The 20,779-nt window shown below is 46.1% G+C and overlaps 1 protein-coding gene across 1 annotated transcript in view; it reads right to left on the bottom strand.

Moving 5' to 3' along the window:
- nid1a (nidogen 1a) overlaps positions 1 to 20,779 on the bottom strand; it is a 171,624-nt gene that overhangs the window by 105,515 nt on the left and 45,330 nt on the right. Inside the window, exons 7-8 of the mRNA XM_072498519.1 lie at positions 10,677 to 10,877; positions 4,928 to 5,161 (exon numbers count right to left, since the gene is read on the bottom strand). Coding sequence (XP_072354620.1) covers positions 4,928 to 5,161; positions 10,677 to 10,877 — 435 coding nt within the window. The remainder of the gene's footprint in view (positions 1 to 4,927; positions 5,162 to 10,676; positions 10,878 to 20,779) is intronic.

Genomic DNA, 20,779 nt, shown 5'->3' on the forward strand with positions numbered 1-20,779 from the left:
AAAAAACACACCAGGAAACGCTCAGCTTCTACACGATTGCCCATCACTGATATATGCAAACAAGGCTCACCAAGCTCTAGGAAATTTAAGGGAATTATTTTAAAGGTGCACAAGCTACAGAAACAAGTTCTGACTAAACTAAGATAAAAATGGACTTGCATTGAGTAGCACCTTTCACAACTTCAGGATGTTCTAAAGTGCTTTACAGTCAATTCAGTACCTCTGAAGTATAGTCACTATAGGACTTGGGAATACAGGAGCAGGAACTGGCCATTCAGCCCATCAAGCCTACTCCACCATTCAATATGCTCATGGCTAATCATCCACTTCAATGCTTTTTTACCCCCCTCACACTACCCCCATAACCCTTTATGTCACTGGCATTTTGAAATATGTCTATCTGGGTTTTAAACATACTCAATGACCGAGCTTCCACACCCCTCTGGGGTAGAGAATTCCAAAGATTCACAACCTTCTGAGTCAAAAGAAATTCCCCTCATCTTGGTCCGAAGCAGCTTCCCCTTATTTTGCAATTGTGTCAAACTTTTTCCAACAAAAATTTTCAACCAATTAAACCCCCACCCCCCCGTAACAGAAAAGAGAAAGAGAAAAGAACAGAACAAAACATAAACATATCAATCAAACATACTACAGAACTTATACAATGGGTTTCTCCCGCACATAATAACCCTCCCATATGCTTTTTACAAGTACCCCTAGGGAAAACCCCCTCCTCGCCCGCCCAAATACCCCCCCCAAAAGAAACACCCCCCCCCCTCCCAGTGTTGCTGCTGCTGTTGACCGACCTCATTCCAACGCTCCGCGAGATAGTCTAGGAACGGTTGCCACTGCCTGAAGAACCCCTGCGCAGACCCTCTCAAGGAAAACTTTATCCTCTCCAGCTTGATGAACCCTGCCATGTCATTTATCCAGGCTTCCACACTGGGGGGCTTCACGTCCTTCCACATGAGCAAGATCCTCCGCCGGGCTACCAGGGACGCAAAGGCCAGAATACCGGCCTCTTTTGCCTCCTGCACTCTCGGCTCGTCCGCCACCCCAAATAATGCCAGCCAACTACCTTTGTTTTCCTAACACAACATACCATTCTAATTGCCTACAGCACCTGCAGGTTAGTCTTTGGTGACTTATTGATGAGGGCACAGGTTCTTATGGACATCTACGGTCAGCATCAACCTTCTAATCTCTTGCCATTGAGCCACGGTAGTACAGTAGTTAGCACTGTTGCTTCACAGCGCCAGGGTCCCAGGTTTGTTTTCCGCTTTGGTCACTGAACATGCGGAGTCTGCACATTCTACCCGTGTCTGCGTGGGTTTCCTCCGGGTGCCCAGATTTCCCCCCACAAGTCCCGAAAGATGTGCAGTTGGGTGAATTGGACATTCTGAATTCTCCGTGTGTACCCGAACTGGCGGCGGAGCATGGCGACTCGGGGATTTTCACAGTAACTTCCTTGGATGTAACTTCAATGTAAGCCTACTTGTAACAATAATAAAGATCATTATTAAATGTGCATCTGTTCCTCCGACCAAAGTGGATAAACTCACTTTTTTCCACCTTGTATTCCATCTACAATATCCTTGCCCACCGAGTAGTCTAAATCTTCTTAAAGCTGTTTTGCATCTTCCTCACAACACACATTCCCATCCAGTTTTGTCTCATCTGCGAACTTGGAAACATTACATTTGGTTCCTACATCCAAATAATTTTTATATATTGTGAACAGCTGGGCCTGAAAACTGATCCCTGTAGTACCTCACTAATCACAGCCTACCTGCACAAGGATGACCCAGTTAATCCTACTCTGTGTTTTCTGCCTGTTAACCAATCTTGATGGGAATTTTATCTGATGTTTTCTGAAAATCGAAGTATACCATATCTGCCAATTCCCCCTTTTCAATCCTGTTAGCAACGTCCTTAGAAAAACTCCGACAGGTTCGTCAAACAAGATTTCCCATTCATACGTCAGTGTTGACTATGCCCAATCAGTATTAACCAAGTGTCCATTCATCACATCCTTTATAATAGATTCTAGCAGTGGTGGGCAACCTGCAATTAGTGCAGCCCACGAGACATTTTGTTGACCGTTGCCCATACGCTGGTTTACCACATTCCGCTGATTTTAATCCACAGGTCCTACCAGCGTGCACTGAAGTGATACACACGTAATGCAAGGGCAGATGAAGTGAGCAGCATGCTGACTGCTCACAACACTGACTGTGAGAGTCTGCACCAGAACCAGTCTCAATGCCTCAGATCTCCCTCCTACACCAAATTCTCCAATCATTTATTCAATCAGTCAATCCTCCTATTCTTATGCTCACCAGCACATGGCACTGGGAGTGATCCTGAGATCATTGCTCCCAAGGTCCTGCTTTTTAATTTCATTCTAACTCCCTAGAATCTGCTTTCAGGATCTCATCCTGCTTCCTATCTATGTCATTGATACCCATTGTGAACCACAACCTCCGGCTGGTCCCCCCTTCCCCCAAAGTGATGTCCTGCAGCCGCAGGACAAATAGGAAATGTGGCAGTCAGTTTTCTCACAGCAATCCCACAAATGAAGAATGTTTGAAGAATGTTACACCTTGCCTCATTCCCCCAGATAACTACAGCAACTATGCTTCAAATATTTCTAAACGACTTCATTGGCAATAATGGGCTTTGGGATGCCCAGAGGCCACGGAAGATGCTATATCAATGCAAGTCCTTCTGATTGAAACAAACTGTGCCAGATTTTAAAGCACATTTCTTCAGAACATCACAACTCGGCTGGAGGAAGCCCTTACTTCCGTGTCTACACATTAATTCCAGCCGAGGTTGCTAAAAGGCAACCAGGAGGTCGCAATCTTTATAAAATGGAGATCTTAAATTGAACCGCAACTAGTTATTGTAGTGATCTGTATATCTGCTGGTATGTAAAGGGTTAACAACTGTATCATAGTGTTAGACAACCACTAGATGGCAGCACTAGATTCATGTATATAAACTGAACTCAGAGGATCTTCCTTCTCTTTGAACCAGGAGTGACTAGATAGCAGAGTGTTAAAGATATAGCTTAGTTGGCACATGTAGTTAAACATAGTTAATACTTCTTCTGATTTACTTTATCATTTATCATTGTGAAGAGTGAACAAACTCATTAGTATTTATATCCGTTATTCATTAAATGCTATTTGCTTTAAATTGAAGACTGATAGTTTCATTGAACTACAACCATCAGACCATTTTGGGAGTAAGCAAAGAGTAACAACGTATTATGACGCAATGCAACAGTTATAATCTGGAACAATCAAAGCTTATGCTTGGATGTGAAGAGCCTTCTCTAAAATAGTGGCTCTGGAATGCTCAGCACCCTTCAGAGCAAATTGGATCAGGCTCCAAGTTGATGCTCGAAATGTATTCATACTAGAATCTGTTGTACTTGAGCAAAAGTACTTTTTTTTTTTATAAACAAGACAAATGCTCAGGTGGCAACATCTAGCACTAACAAAGCCTGCAGAGTGCAAGCCATTCTATTGTCATGTTACCAGGAATGTAAGCTGCTCACGAGTTCCAAGACTAATTGGTGCATTAGTTTGGGGTCAGAGAGAGGTTGGCTGCAGAATGTTCCGTTTAGAAGCATCAGTTATCCAAATATCCCCAACAAACTTCTGAACTGTTTCAATTGACATTTGTTTTTTGGAGGTCTACAAACAAACATAGAGACCATAATTTTACCCAGTACACTGCAATATTGAATGAGAGAATAAAGATCAATGGCATGTACATTCTGGCTGTAGTACACAGACTCCATCGATTTGGCAGTGCAGGAACAGCCCATTCAGCCCAACTGATCCTCACGTCCAACAATAGGTGCAGGGAGCTCGGACTTCTTTATCACCAAGATCGATTCACTCGAATCCGCTGCTTCTGGCGTGACCCTCCCTTCACTTGCCCACCACTCAAAAACTGCCCTGAACTCATCTCTTTTGTATTTCTCTCTAATCTCTGTTCATGCCCTTTCTCAGCTCATCTTGCCTATGAGGCCCACCTTCACCCTATTCCCACTTCCCTCCTGGCTCCTGGTCCTCATGTTAAGCCGATACTGTTAACTCTCTTTTTAGGTGTTGTCTCTCTCGCTCTCTCGCCCCTTTAAATCTGCTATCATCACACCACATCTGGTTCGACTGGTAATGCAAGATTGGAAAATAGGGCCCAAAACTTCCTTGGAAGCAACTGGTGCCTAATGCACACTTGCTAAGCAAATCATTGCCTTCAGGAATGGGGAAGTCAGGACACCAGACATGGCTCAATAGCTTAGGGTGCACGTCAACAGAGTCTTGTGACTTATCCACCTCAAGTTCAGCCAATTGTTTAACATGTTTAATAGATCAAGAGGAAGGAGGCTTTATAAGCTGAGCTGATTGGCTTGATTCTGTGCTGTAAATTCTATTCACTAGGATGTCAACCATTTTTCTTGGATGTCTCTAATAGAGCAGTCAATCAAGATCACAAGACATTTATAAAGCACCTATTAAGTGAAGCTACATTTATAAAGCACCTATTAAGTGAAACTACATTTATAAAGCACCTATTAAGTGAAACTACATTTATAAAGCACCTATTAAGTGAAGCTACATTTATAAAGCACCTATTAAGTGAAACTACATTTATAAAGCACCTATTAAGTGAAACTACATTTATAAAGCACCTATTAAGTGAAGCTACATTTATAAAGCACCTATTAAGTGAAACTACTCAACTCTACTGTTGCAAACCCATAAAATAATCTCGCCTCACTCAACCTCTCGAAGGCAAATGTTCCATCATAAACCCAACAACTGGCTAACAGCCCTGGTCATCATGTATTCCTCTTATATGACTGCTTTCAAAAATGTAATTCTTTTGGGTAAAGATTACAGACAAATACCTTGAACTGGTCCAATCTTGTTGCTCATTGCATATCTGAGGATCTGTTCATTTTTATCATACAGGACGAACGTGCGATCCACGGATAGCTGCTGAGTTGTGGGTACCAGTCGTGCATCGTCGTCATGGATACATCCATGAAAGCTGATGGTCTGCTTCAATTGGAAGGAATAGCCCCTTGAGGTTCCACCAGGAAATTCGACCGTGTACTGTATGTTTGAAGAGGACATGATTGCTGACGGAAGAAGAAAAATAAAGCCGGTCATTCTCAGCGTTCAGGAATGAAGTACTTTGTTACGTAAATATAAAAAAGAACTTTAATTTCTATCATGCCTTTCACAACTTCAGGATGATCCAAAGTGTTTTACAGCCAATGAAATGCTGCTCCCCACCACTCCTCCTCCTCCCCCCATCTCCCCAGTAAGAAACGCGCATCAATCTGCACACAGCAAGATCCCACAATGAGAACAAATTACCTAAACCCATTAATTTTGTTTGAGGCATAACTATTGGCCAATGAAAAAGCTCCCCTGTATTCTAATATTTACATCCTCCGGAGGAGCCAGATGAGGCCTCAGTAGAACATTTCATCTGAAAGGTATCATCGACAGTGCACCATTTCTCCAGGACTGTACTGGGCGCGCCAGCCTGGACTTGGTGCTCAATTCTCTGGAGTGAGGCTTGAACTCAGAAGTTAGATTACTACCCTCGGAACCATGGCTGATACAGGCAATAGCTGCATGAAGAGCTAAGCTATGCACCTACTTCTAAGTTTGCTCATGAAGAGCTCTCTCATCCAACACGATCAGGACCAACATCCTGTATAACTTTCTCCCCTTCCAAATCCATGGTTTAGGTATAATAGAATGCTATTTAATTACACCCCAAAAAATCTGTCACCATCCAGACAAAGCAGCCTGTTTGATTAACGCCCCACCCACCAACTCAAATATTTAATCCCACCATCACTGGTGCACCATGTCTGCAATGTGTACTATCTACACAAGACTCAACGCAACAGTTATCAAGGCCTCTTTGACAGCACCTCAAAACTTGCAACTTCAACCGCCCATGAAAGGGTCAGCAGTGTCATGTGAGAGTACCTTTAAGAAATGGATGTTTATAAATGGGTGTGTATATAAATATCTGTAGTGAGTGTACCTTTAAGAAAGGAGTGTTTATTACTGCAGTGATGTCAGAGTGGGTGGAGCTGGGCTGTCAGCTTTTTACTTACGTTTTTGAGCAGGCTGCAGGGTGTTTTAGTTTCGTTTTCAGTATTGGAGCTGAAGCCAGACCAAGCAGGTGTACTGCTGTTCTCTCTGCCATCAAAAGACTATCTCTTGATCATTTGGTGAATTCAGAATTATTAATGTTCTCAGTAGTGAATGTAAACCTAATGTGCTTCTGGTAAAAGGTGTTTTAAGTCTTATGGATGTTAAAAGGAAAGCTTAAAGGATTACTTAGTGTTATAGTCTTTGGGGGTTGTATTTGAATTGATGGTTGCTAAGATGTTCACTGTATGTTTTAAAAAGGTTAACTTGAGTTCATAGAATAAACATTTTTGCTTTAAAAAATACTTTTCCATTTCTGCTGTACCACACCTGTAGAGTGGGCCGTGTGCTCCCCATACCACAATCTATTAAAAAAGTTGTGGGACAGGGGAACTCCATGATACACTTTGGGGTTCTCTAAACCCTGGCCCATTACAGCAGGGACATGGGAATGCCATCTGCAAATTCACCTCCACGTCACACAACCATTCCGAGTTGGAAAGCGCTGGGTCAAGATCCTGGAAAACCTTCCCTAATCGCACTACGGGAAATCAGTGGTTCAAGGTGGTGATTCACCACCACCTTCCCAAGAAATAGAAATGCACAATACAGACAGGCCTCGTCAGCAATGTCCACATTCCCAGAATTATTTTTCCTTTTTAAAAAAGGTGTAGCACCCCTATCGATCACCTCAGCCGAGATTAGTTGGAGAGGGAGAGCGAACTTGGGTCTGTATTGCTCAGCTACCCAGTGACCTACTTAGCTGAGCTAATGGGGAAAACAAACACAATATTAATGTTGCAGGAGTATTATGCTAAGAGACCGGTCACAACGTCACTGGGGGAAACTCTTTCAATTTCCTCAGGATTTAATAAAAAAATCAACCCAACAATTTGGCTCAACTTTTTCCGAATACAAAAAGTTCCACATGATGCTCTGAGGCAGTATTGACATACTGTTTGGTCAGGAAATGTCAGAGGCCATTAAAGACTTAGATTTGTTTTGGACTTGAAAGAAGAAAGGAAACTCCAAGGAATTCCACCCCTCCACAAAGGTCAATTCTCAGCGTGCCCTGCAGCAAGAGTGGGTCTCGTCAGAGGCACAGGACATAGTGCACCGAGTATCCTCAGTCACAAGGAGACTGCATTTAAGATGATTAAAGGAGTTGATAGAGAATGATTCTTTACTGTGGTGGGTGGAATCCAGGACAAAAGGAGAATAACCATAAAATTGGAGTTAGGCTATCCAGGGTGATGGCAGGAGAGCTATGATGAAAGAACATTTAAAAAAAAAAAATAGATTTAGAGTACTCAATTCTTTTTTCCCCAATTAAGGGGCAATCCACCTACCCTGCATATCTTTGGGTTGTGGGGGTGAAACCCACGCAGACACGGGAAGAATGTGCAAACTCCACAAGGACAGTGACCCGGGGCTGGGATCGAACCCGGGTCGTCGGCGCCGTGAGGCAGCAGTGCTAACCATTGTAGAGCATTGTGGATAGCACAATTGCTTCACAGCTCCAGGGTCCCAGGTTCGATTCTGGCTTGGGTCACTGTGTGTGCGGAGTCTGCACATCCTCCCCGTGTGCACGTGGGTTTCCTCTGGGTGCTCCGGTTTCCTCCCACAGTCCAAAGATGTGCAGGTTAGGTGGATTGGCCATGATAAATTGCCCTTAGTGTCCAAAATTGCCCTTAGTGTTGGGTGGGGTTACTGGGTTATGGGGATAGGGTGGAGGTGTTGACCTTGGGTAGGGTGCTCTTTCCAAGAGCCGGTGCAGACTCGATGGGCCGAATGGCCTCCTTCTGCACTGTAAATTCTATGATCTATGATAGGATTGCACCACCATACCACCCACGATGGAAAAAAAACATAACATTGAAAAGGCAAACCAAGGTGAAAAATATAAGTGCTCAGGAATGCTACAGGGACATATATTTTCTGGACTATAATCATTGTTTAAAAAGCAATCAATGCTTGTTAGTTCTCATTGAGCACAGAAGGAAACTAGTCTGTTGACTGTGCGGACTATGAAAGAGCCATTGAATGGGTCCCACTTCCTGCATTTTCCCCAAAGCCCTGAAAGTTTCTCCTTTTCAAGTTGATATCCACGGAAGTAATGTTGCTATTATGACGCCCATGCACAGAGCACACCAGTTTCCCACACCCAATGCAAATCAAACAGGATCTTACTCATTTAGACAATGTTTAACTTGTAGATATTTTTATCCTATTTACATTATTTTTTTAAAATATTTTTATTTAAATTTTCAAAATGTAACATTTTAACAATTAAAACATATAAAACACATAACATTTACAAAATATAACCAACCCAAAATAAAACAAAACTCCAGGTATCCCACCCCCACCTAACTAACCCCCCCCCCCCCCCCGAGCAGTTTGCGGCAACCAGCTCTCCAAAATACAATGCAAACAAACCCCATCCCTTGTGGAATACCTCCCTCGCCCCCCTCAGAAAGTTTCACCTTCTCCAAATACAAGGATTGCATTAGATCCCCAGCCATACTGAGGCACAGGGTGAAGAAGCTGACCTCCACCCAACAGAACCCGCCTGCGAGCAGTCAACGGGGCGAAGGTGGAAACATCTGCCCCCACTCCCGTCTACAAGTCTGGCATGTCCGACGCCTCGAATAAGAGCCCAGTCCCCTGGGGGCAAAGTCCACATGTAAAATTGCCGACATGGTGCTGAAAAATTACCCCCAAAACATCTCCAACTTCGGCCAGGACCAGAACATGTGTGCGTGTTTGGCTGGGCCCCTCCTGCACCGCTCACAAAGTATCCTCCACTCCCTCAAACTGACTCGTCCTCGACTTCGCCAGGTTCTCTTCTGTGCACTACCTTTAGCTGTATCAACCCTAGCCTCACAAATGAGGTCCTCCTCCAAATTCCTCCCCAAAATCGCCGAGGCTATACTACCACGACGCACCCCCCCCCCCCCCCCCCCGCCCCCCAAAAAAATCATTGACAACATTCCCTCCAGTGACGAAGAGAGCAGTGCCACCAGAAAGGTCGGACAGACCTTTTTCACGAAATGCCACACCTGCACGTACCGGAAACCTTCCCCCCGCAGCACCCAAACTTCACCCCCAACTCCTCCAGACTCGCAACCCGTCCTTCTACAACAGATCCATTATTTCCACCACCTCTCGCTCCTCCCATCCCCGAAACCTCACATGCATTGTCCCAGGCCCAGGCCCATGGTTCCCCGAATCAGCATAAACTTCGACCCCACCTCCACTTAAAAGTCCCTCCGGATTTTCAACATGGCCACTACTACCGGACTCCGCGAAACCTCCCCGTAGCGACGGAAACGGAGCCGCTGCCAACACCTGCAACCCCGACCCCTTACAAAAATTTGGCTCCACCTTTGCCCACAAAACCTCCGTCTCCCTACTCCAGCTCACACCTTCTCAGCATTTGCCACCCAGTAATAGTTAACAAATTCAGAAGGGCCAAGTCCCCCAAATGTCACCCTCTCTGGAGCATCTTCTTCCTAATCCTTGCTACCTTATCTTCCCAACCAACGACAAAATCAGCCTCTCCACTCCCATAAAAAAAACTATATCCGCAAAAAGACCGGCAGGCACTGAAACAAGAATAAAAACCGTGGCAAAACAGTCACCTTAACCGGCTGCACCTGGCCTGCCAATGATGGGGGAAGGCTATCCCTCCTCAGCAAATCCTTCTTAACCCTGCCCACCAAACTCGTGAAGTTTAATTTACGGAGCTGAGCCCAATCCCCAGTCCCCTGATACATGAATTAGAGCCTTGCCAACAAGGCGGGTGAAAGCAGAACTAGGGGGCATAGCCTCAAAATAAGGGGAAATAGATTTAGGACTGAGTTTAGGAGGAACTTCGTCACCCGAAGGGTTGTGAATCTATGGAATTCCTTGCCCAGTGAAGCAATAGAGGCTCCCTCATTAAATGTTTTTAAGATAAAGATAGATAGTTTTTTGACGAATAAAGGGATTAAGGGTTAGGGTGTTCGGGGTGGAAAGTGGAGCTGAGTCCACAGAAGATCAGCCATGATCTCATTGAATGGTGGTGCAGGCTCGAGGGGCCAGATGGCCTACTCCTGCTCCTAGTTCTTATGTTCTTAAGTACTGAAAGGCAGGGTACCGGCGATAATTGTGGGGGAGACGGAGATGAGGATCACAGTGATGTTTGGAGAGTACTCCTGCACTCACCAACTCTACAGAAGTGAAAAGGAAAACCTTCTGTACCATTTCTCCAGCAGCTTCCAGCTGACAAATAATTGGCAGAGAGAAAAGGTTGGGTTCTTATTTCAGAAGTGACTCTTGCGGAACTGGAGTTGATCAAAGGTTTGTGCACAATGTGTTTTTGCTTCCACCTGTTGGATGATTTACAATGGCCTTAAACATTGAAGTGGCCACTGTCAAGGTATCAACATTGCTCCAAACTAAAAATGATTAAGAATGTTCCTCTGCCATGCTCACCGGAGCTAGAGTAGTGGTACAGCTCGTTGTACGGCTCTATATGTACAGTTGATTCCTGTGGAATTTCAGGGACTCGTCCTTCCAGAGAGGTGGTGATGGTGAGGTGATTGTGTTCATCAATCCCACTGAAGTGCTGATTGATGGTAAGTTTTTCATTACCTGGTGTAAAGGTCACCTCCGCTCGCCGATCAAATTCACCACCTGATGGGAAAAAACACAAAGACCACCCAGTCACAACCAATCTCCATATGCACAAAGTTTCACTACATGAAACAACACAGAAAAATTGCAGTTACTGTATGCAGCACCTTTAATATTGTAAAATGTCCCGACGCACTTCACAGGACTGCAGTTAGTCAAATGTTTGACAAGGTGCTGCATGAAGAAGTACCAGGACTGTTTGTGTTAGTCAACACATTTGACTAACTTTGGTCAATGAGATGGATTTTAATAGGGGGGGGGGGCATCTTAAAAGTGAGGAGAGGTTTAGGGAGGGAATTCCAGGGCTTAGGGCCTAGACAAATGAAGGCACAGTAGCCAATGGGGGAGGAGGGGGAAAGAGAGCGAGAGCGAGAGCGAGAGACACACACACACACACACACACACACACACACAATGGAAATCAGGTATTCACAAAATACCAGAACGGCAAGAATGCAGATCTCTCAGTGCTATAGGGCTGGAGGAGGCTACAGAGGAAAAGAAGGGTTGTCAGGCTGGTGGTTACAGTGATGAGAAGGGTTGTGGTCACAGAGTAATTTGATCACAAGAACTAGAATTTCTTATGCGGGGCAGTGCAGTACTGAGAACCAATGTTCAGCACGTGGGTGGTTAATGTAGAAACTTAACACGTGCATTACAGACTTACCATGGCAGAACGTCACTATTGTGCAAGTTCCCGAGAGGGGTCTAGACTCAATTAATGTGGTAACCATATGGATGAAGACAGATGTTAAAAGTTCCCAAATGATTACTGTAAATTACAATTTGTACAAATGTTATATTTTGGCCCCGCCAACAGGATTTCCACAAGGATTTCACAAATTTAATCACAAGACAAAACTCTGAACACTTGGAATCTCTAATGCAATAAAGGGGCATTTCCTGTAATCTGACCGAGCCTCTTCAGCCTGCTCTCAGCCCTGTGTCTAAGAGACTGCAGCACAGTGCTTTCTCATGAGAATGAAATCATTCTCAAAAGTCACAGAAGATTTTTCTAGGTAACATGGCACATGAAAATATAGAATTATCCAGTTGAACGGCATAGGTGTTAACAAACATGGCAACGGTTAGAACACATTGTGCTGGAATTGATGGTTATAATAATCTGCAAAATTCCCCATGACAAATTATTAATCTGGCCTGAAGACCTGAATGTATTAGTAAAATAGTATAATCTTAATTATTGGGCTTTGGAAAAGATCAATTACCCCAACTACCATCTTCGACATTTGAAGATGGAGTGAATTTGGGAAAATGTCCAGGCAATTGGTCTCCCCTAGAGATTTAGGGTAGATAGAGATGCTTCCACTGGTGGGTAGCTCAAAACCATGAGACATGAATATATGATAATCATTAATGAATCCAATAGGGATTCAGGAGAAACTTCTTTACTCCAGAGAAGGATAAGAATGTGGATCTCACTACCACCTGAAGTGGTTGAGGCAAACAGCATTAAATGCATTTAAGGATAAAGCTAGATAAGATGAGAAAGAATGGTACTGAAGTTTATGAGGATAGGTTAGATTAATAGTGATAGGGGAAGGCTGGTGTGGAGCATAAATATCCGCTTGGATCAACTAGACCAAAATAAGTGTCCTGAAATACAGGAATCAAGTTTATCTCACAGCACACAATTCAATCTTTGAAGGCATTTGGTGATTAAGATGGGGTAGATAGGTATTTCCTCTGGTGAGGGGTCCAGAACAAGGGGCATAAATATTAAAATTGAAGTTAGGTCTCTCAGGGGCAATGGCAAAAAAAAAAAAAAAAAAAAAAAAAAAAAAAAATCGCTCAAAAGGTGGTGGAAATCTAAAGCTCTATCCTCCCCACAACTCCACCCGCCCTACCCCTCCATCCATCCCTCCAAAAGAAATTAGCTGCTGAGACCGAGGTCAACTGAAAGTTTCAACGCTGAAATTGATCAATACGGATTTAAAGAGTTACGAAACCAAGATGGGGAAACAAGATACAGATCAGCTCGATCTAATAATAAATCAACCATTTTTAATTTGCGATTGATCAATTTTTTGCTGAACAACGCTATCAAGACATAGAGCCAAGGCGAGTAAATGGAGATAGGATAATTTTAAGTCAGGATCTCATTGAATAGCAGACCCCAAAGGAGGGGGTGAATGGCATCCTTCAGTTCCTATCTTAGTAACCCTTCCACGTTCTAAAGGACATGATGAATACAGCAGCGACACAACTATTCAGTTTGCGCAAACAGTCAACACAGACTGAGAAGAGAGATTATAGTGGACGATGTACAATGGGAATCTCATCATTAAACTCGGATGCTAAACAGATCTAAAGATTTCATATGGACAATCCAAAATTTGGCCCAAGGACGAAAATGCTGAAAAAGTCAGCTCTAAGGAACAGTAGATTAGGACAGTGGTTGATGAATTTTCTTTAGTCCTTAGCTTCCTGTCAGTGTCTCATGTTTAAAGGAACTGATACAAAGTTGAAAATTAATCTCTCGGTGACGGTTCGCAAGCAAGCTTTTCCATCTGGCTGTCCAACTCTTATCCTCCTCAGGGGAGCTACTTCTCGAGTGGCAAGACATTTATGGTATCATTCCAGTACTCCTGGTTTCATTATTGTAAAGAGAAAGCTCAAGTAGTTTGTTGTCTGCACCAGAATTTAACTTTTCTGGGAAAAACTTGACACAGGCTCACACGGGCCTTTGATCAAAGTGATCTGTAAATGTAGCAAAACGTGTGTGTATCAACCTTTTCTTCATTATTCATTTATGGGATGTGGGTATCGCTGGCTGGGCCAGCATTTATTAGTTGCACTTCAGAAGTATGGTGGCGAGTTGCTTTCTTGAATCGCTTTGGTTGCAGAGATGTAGGTACACCCACTGTGCTGTTAGGGCTGTATTTCCTGGGTTTTGACCCAGCGACAGTTGAGGAATGCCAATATATTTCCAAGTCAGGATATCCAGTGACTTGGAGAGGAACCGGCAGGTGGTGGCATTTGCAGGTATCTGCTGCTCTTGTCTTTCTAGATGGAAGTGGTCGTGGGTTTGGAAGGTGCTGTCGAAGGAATCTTGATGAGCTCCTGCAGTGCAACTTGTAGATATTCTTTTAAAAATTCGTTCATGGGACCTGGGCGTCGCAGGCTGGGCCAGCATTTATTGCCCATCGCTAATTGCCCTTGAGGGAGCATTCAAAAGTCAACCACTCTGCTGTGGGACAGATATCACATGTAGGTCAGACCGGGTGAAGACAGCAGATTTCCTTCCCTAAAGAACACTAGTAATGAACCAGGTGGGTTTTTACGACAATCGACAATGGTTTCATGGTCATTAATAGACTTTTAATTCCAGATATTTTATTGAGTGTAAATTCTATCACCTGCCATGGTGAGATTCAAACCCAGGTCCCTAGATCATTACCCATGGTCTCTGGATTACTAGTCCAGTGACAATACCACAGCCTCCCCAGAGTCATGCGTTGGTGGTGGAGGGATTGATTGTTTGTGGAAAGTGTAGCAATCAAGCTGGCTGCTTTGTCCTGGGTAGTGTCGAGCTTCTTTTTCTGGTCAATGATAGCCCCCGGGATATTGAGAGTGGGGGATTTAATGATTGTAATGCCATTGAATGTCAAAGGGCAATGGTTAGATCCTATCTTGTTAGAGATGGTCATTGCCTGGCACTTGCATGGCATGAATGTAACTTGCCACTCGTCAGCCCAAGCCTGGATATTGACCAGATCTTGCTGCATTTAGACTTGATCTGCTTCAGTATGAATCCTCGCAAAAGGTGTCAAATATTATTCAGTCATCTGCGAACAACCCCACTTCCACTTATGATGGAAGGAAGGTCATTGATAAAGCAGTGGGCCCACCGATCTTTTGCTGCTTTATCAATGACCTTCCTTCCATCATAAGTGGAAGTGGGGCTGTTCACAGATGACTGAATAATATTTGACACCTTTTGCGGTGGGCCTAGGACACTACCCTGAGTAACTCCTACAGTGATGTCCTGAAGCTCAGATGATTGACCTCCAACTACCACAACCATCTTCCTTTGTGCCAGATATGACTCCTACCAGTGGAGAGTTTTCCCCGATTCCCATTGACTCCAATTTTGCTAAGGCTCCTTGATGCCATACGTGGTTAAATGCTGCCTTGATGTCAAGGGTAGTCGCACTTGTCGTGTTTGGTACACTGGTCCAACACTGGCTGCAACTGGATGCAGCATAGATCAAAAAGATACTCCAGACCTTGAAGTTAGTTCAATCAGGTTTATTGAACTAATAGCACAGTTAGCACAGTTCTCTGTGAGTTCGACTCTCTGCTAACCTAAGTGTGGTTTACTCTGCTCTTAGCCACGTGGTGGTGTGAGATTGTAACAACACCCTTGACTGACTCTCTAGATGTTCATCAGTGGAAAGAGGCGGAGTGTGAGTGCCTCGTGTCTTTTATAGTCAGATGCCACCCGAGTGTCCTGCCTGCTTATTGGTCATGTCCTGTTCTCTGTGTCCATTAGCTGCTTGTCTGTATATCATTATGTGTGTGTCTGCATAGCATGACATCTCCCCTTTTTTATGTTTGGATGACATATGTGAACGTATTTACAAGAATAGGCCAATATTAACATATCTACATGCAGTGGATGTGAACATATGGACATGTGAAAACAACTGTCTAATGCGAGAACACAGAACATAGCAAGCAGAACAATTGTTCATAAGTCCAGTCTCTGCGGCTTGCGTCTGATCCTGGTCGACCGCCGGAGAGGTGGTGGGTGGGGACGACAGCACCTTGATAGGTGGGATTGAAGCCTGACTGGTGGCCTCATGATCGAGGTATCAGGAGGTGGCAAAACAACAGAAGGAAACGGAGAAGAATGTAGTTGCGGGCAGGCAACTTTGCTCAATGCCTGTCTGTTTCGTCACACAACAGAACCATCAGCCAGACGCACAACATACGAGCGGGGGGAGCCTGTCGAACGACAGCTGACCAGCCTCCACCAGGGATCTTGACCCGAACAGTGTCTGATGGGGATAACACGGGCAAATCGGTGGCATGAGAATCATAGCCCTGTTTTTGCCGGTCTCGGAGTTGCTGCACCTTCTGCAGCACCGGGAGGTGATCCAGGTTGGGCACGTGTATGGCTGGAAGTGTCTTTCGCAGGTCCCTGTTCATCAGGAGTTGAGCGGACGTCATGCCAGTGGACAGTGGGGTCACCCTGTACGCAAGCAGCGCAAGGTGAATGTCAGATGCAGAATCCGCGGCTTTGCAGAGGAGCTGCTTCACTATGTGCACCCCTTTCTCAACTTTTTTGTTTGACTGCGGATAGTGTGGGCTGGAAGTGACGTGTTTGAACTGATACGACTGGACAAACAGAGACCATTCATGGCTGCTGAAGCACGGGCCATTGTCACTCATGGCAGTGAGTGGGATATCATGCCTGGAGAACGTCTCCTTACAGGCCTTGATGACGGTCCGAGATGTGAGGTCTGAGAGCTTCACAACTTCAGGGTAATTGGAAAAGTAATCAATGATTAACACATAATCACGACCATTTGCATGAAAGAGGTCGATGCCAACCTTGGACCACGAAGAGATTTCGATTTCATGCTGCTGAAGTGTCTCCTTACTCTGCGCTGGCTGGAAGCGTTGACAGGTCGCAGAGTTAAGGACCATGTTCGCGATGTCCTGTCTGATCCCGGGCCAGTAGACAGCCTGCCTGGGTCTGCGTCTGCACTTTTCCACACCCAGGTGGCCCTCATGGATTTGACGGAGCACCAAGCTCTGGAGACTGTGTGGAATTACAATCTGGTCTAGTTTGAGGAGGATACCATCAACCGCCGTCAGGTTGTCCTTTACATTGAAAGATTGAGGGGACTGCCCTTTTTGCCAGCCATTGACTAGGTGTTGCATAACACGCTGCAAGAGGGGGGTCTTTGGCTGTCCCCTCACGGATACGAATCACCTTCTCATCAGATGCCGGGAGGGTGCCAGCACACAGCTGCACCTGAGACTCAACCTGTGACTCAATTTGCCGGATGACGTTCAGTGGTTCACTAGGCACGGTGATGGAGCTGGACAGTGTAGCGGCAATGATGAGCTCCTTACCAGGCATGTAGACCAGGTCAAAGTCGTACCTTCTGAGTTTGAGGAGGATGCGCTGCAACCGAGGCGTCATGTCATTAAGGTCCTTGTGGATAACGTGGACCAGAGGCCTGTGATCCGTCTCGACTGTGAATGTCGGCAGGCCATAGACATAGTTGCGAAACTTGAGAATGCCAGTGAGAAGGCCCAGGCATTCCTTCTCGATTTGTGCATGCCTTTGTTCGGTGGGCGTCATTGCCCTTGATGCGTAGGCGACCGGTGCCCAGGATGAGGTGTCATCAAGTTGCAGCAGGACCGCACCGATGCCATCCTGGCTCGCATCTGTCGAGATTTTTGTTTCCCTGTCTGGATCAAAAAATGCCAATACGGGTGCAGTGGTGAGCTTGGCTTTCAGCTCCAACCACTCTGCCTGATGGTCCACCTTCCACTCGAAACAGATTTCGCTAGATTTCGTAGGGCTGTGGTGTGTGATGCCATGTTTGGGATGAACTTGCCCAGAAAATTGACCACGCCCAGGAAGTGCAATACCACCTTCTAGTCTTCCGGGACCTTCATGGCTGCGATGGCCTTGACCTTGTCTGTGTCGGGGCACACGCCCTGCTGAGAGATCTGGTCACCTAGAAACTTGAGAGTCGACATGCCCAAAGCAACATTTGGCCCTGTTCGGCTTCAGGCCATTGGTGTGGACATGGCGGAATACCTGCTGGAGACGGGAAACATGCTCTTCAGGGATCGTGGACCATATGACGACATCGTCCATGTACACACAAACCCCTTTGATGCCCTCCATCACCTGCTCCATGATGCGATGAAATATCTCCGATGCCGAGACGATGCCGAACGGCATATGGTTATAGCAGTACCTGCCAAACGGTGTGTTGAAGGTGCAGAGCCTTCTGCTGGACTCATCCAGCTGGATTTGCCAGAATCCATGTGACGCATCTAACTTCGCGAAAAACCTTGCATGAGCCATCTCACTGGTGAGTTCCTCCCGCTTTGGGATGGGTAGTGTTCACGCATTATATTCTGGTTGAGATCCTTGGGGTCAATGCAGATGCGCAGATCTCCAGATGGTTTTTTAACCACTACCATCGAGCTGACCCAGTCAGTCGGTTCGGTTACTCTGGAAATGATCCCTGCTGCTGGAGCTGTTGCTTCAGGCGCTCCTTCAGCAGAGCCGGGACCCGGCGTGGTGTATGGACCACTGGCTTGGCATCAGGTCGTAGTGGGATCTTGTACCGATATGGCAAAGTGACCATCCCGTCAAACATACCTGGATACTGAGCGAGGATGTCGTCAATGCCAGCTTGAAGATCCATGTTGGAGGATGTCGCTGAATAAACCCGCTGCACCAGGTTGAGCTTTTTGCAGGCATGCGCGCCCAGTAGGGATGCCTTGTCCGGCTTGACAATCTCAAACCTTAGCCGTGCATGGGTGCTCCGGTTGGAGACGAGTAGATGGCAGGACCCCAGTGCCGTGATGGCATTACCGTTATAGTCCAGGAGCTGGCAGGCTGCTAGAAGGACCTTGGGGGGCTTCTTGGTGCGTTTGAAGTCTGCCTGAGAGAGGAGGTTGGCAGAAGCACCTGTGTCCAGCTTGAACTGGATGGAGCAGTGGTTGACCTGCATCACCGCACGCCATTCGTCCTGCGAATCCACAGCGAGGATGGACTGAATGCGAGATGAGTTAGGTGTGGCATATTCACGTGTAGTAATGATGCCCACTCGGTAGGCGGACTCCAGGCACTCGTCCTCTGGATCTGTTGTACTGCCAGGATCAGAATCCTGTAATCGTCGTTGCACATTCTGGACGCCCCGCCATCGGAATTGGGAGTGCTGGCCTCTGACTGGTGGTGCAGGCTTCCCGCAGTTTAAACATCGCCTGCCTCTTGCAAGGCCGTGTCCCTTTAAGTGGGCGTTGTCACAGCTCGGGCACGTCATGACGCGGTGTACGTCGTCGCACAGGCGCAGTGCGGTCGGCAGACGTCTGCACCTGTGCAGTGTGGGTGTCGGCCGCTTCGTTATCCCGTTCGCATCGTGCATGCATGGGGCTCCGGGAAAAGTGCGCGAGATGGCCGCTGTCTTCAATGCTGAGGCGATGCATCCAGGAGATGACCTGCACACTCTGCCTCGTGGGAGGCAAGTTTCTCATTTTCAACCGATTTGCATTGGGAATACCGATTTTTTGCATGCTCATGCTCTGTACATATTTCAATCGCGACTGGCAGGGTCATATGCTTGATTTTTAAGAGCTGCTCTGAGGATCAATGTGAACTCCAAACACGATTTAGTCTCTGATCATGGAGTCAGTAATATCACCAAAGTTGCAGGACAGCGCTAGCAGGCGGAGGCTAGTTAAGAAGGCATTGAAAGATTCATCTTTACCTTGAAGACGTTGTTTGAATATGTAGCACTTGGAAGATTTCATTGGTGTCCACTTCACAGTGACTATCGAACTTGTCCAGGATGGTCTGAAACTTTGTCTTGTCCTGGCCTTCGGTGAAGTTAAACGAGTTGAAGAGTTTGATGGCTTGATCACCCGCTGTTGAGAGGAGAAGCGCGATCTTTCTTGCATCAGACGCACCCTCGAGGTCTGAAGCTGTTAAACCAGTGTACCTAACTGGTACAGCAGAAACTTTTGCTTTACTATCCGCCAGTTGGCACTGAGATTGCCGGAGGTCCTGAGCTGGTGAGGAGCCGGAATCTTCTCCATGGTGCCGGGATACATTTGCTGGTCGTCACGGAACGGACTGAGGTAAGCCACCTTAAATTAGTAGTGTCCTGGTATTATGTCGTGTTAGGTACACTGGTTTAACACTGGCTGCAGCTTAGATCAGAAAGATACTCCAGACATTGAAGTTAGTTCAATCAGGTTTATTGAACAAAGAGCACAGTTAGCACAGTTCTCTGTGAGTTCGACTGTCTGCTAACTTAAGTGTGGTTACTCTGTCTGACTGAACCAGACTAGCTCTTAGCCACGTGGTGGAGGTGTGAGATTGTAACAACACCCTTGACTGACTCTCTAGATGTTCATCAGTGGAAAGAGGCGGAGTGTGAGTGCCTCGTGTCTTTTATAGTCAGATCCCACCCCGGAGTGTCCTGCCTGCTTATTAGTCATGTCCTGTTCTCTGTGTCCATTAGCTGCTCGTCTGAATATCATTGTGTGTGTCTGCATATCATGACAACGCTCACCTCACCTCTGGCATTCAGCTCTTTTGTCCGTGTTTGAACCAAGACTGTAATGAGGCTCAGTGACCCTGACAGAACCAAAACTGAATGTCCATGAGCTGGTTATTGCTGAGTAAGTGCTGCTTGACAGCACTGTTGAGGACTCCTTCCATCACTTTGCTGATGATCAAGAGTAGATGGGTGGGGCTGTAATCGGCTGACTTGGATTGGTCCTGTTTCTTGTGTACAGTACATACCTGGACAATTTTTCACATTGCAGGGTAGATAGTGTTTTAGCTGTACTGGAACGACAACGGGGAGGGGCAGGTGGAGGTAGTCTGGGAGGCGCTGAAGGCAGTGGTTAGGGGAGAGGCCCACAGGGAGAAGAGGGAGGGGAGGGAGAGGTTGGTGGGGGAGATTTTAAGGGTGGACAGGAGGTATGCAGAGGCCCCCGAGGAGGGGCTACTCAGGGAGCGACGAAACCTCCAGACGGAGTTCGACCTGTTGACCATGGGGAAAGCACAGGCACAGTGGAGGAAAGCGCAGGGGGCGATGTAGGAGTATGGGGAGAAGGCGAGTCGGATGCTGGCACATCAGCTTCGTAAGAGGGAGGCAGCGAGGGAGATTGGT

The sequence above is a fragment of the Scyliorhinus torazame genome, chromosome 4 (assembly GCF_047496885.1).
Source record: "Scyliorhinus torazame isolate Kashiwa2021f chromosome 4, sScyTor2.1, whole genome shotgun sequence".
Classification (NCBI taxonomy): Eukaryota; Metazoa; Chordata; class Chondrichthyes; order Carcharhiniformes; family Scyliorhinidae; genus Scyliorhinus; species Scyliorhinus torazame.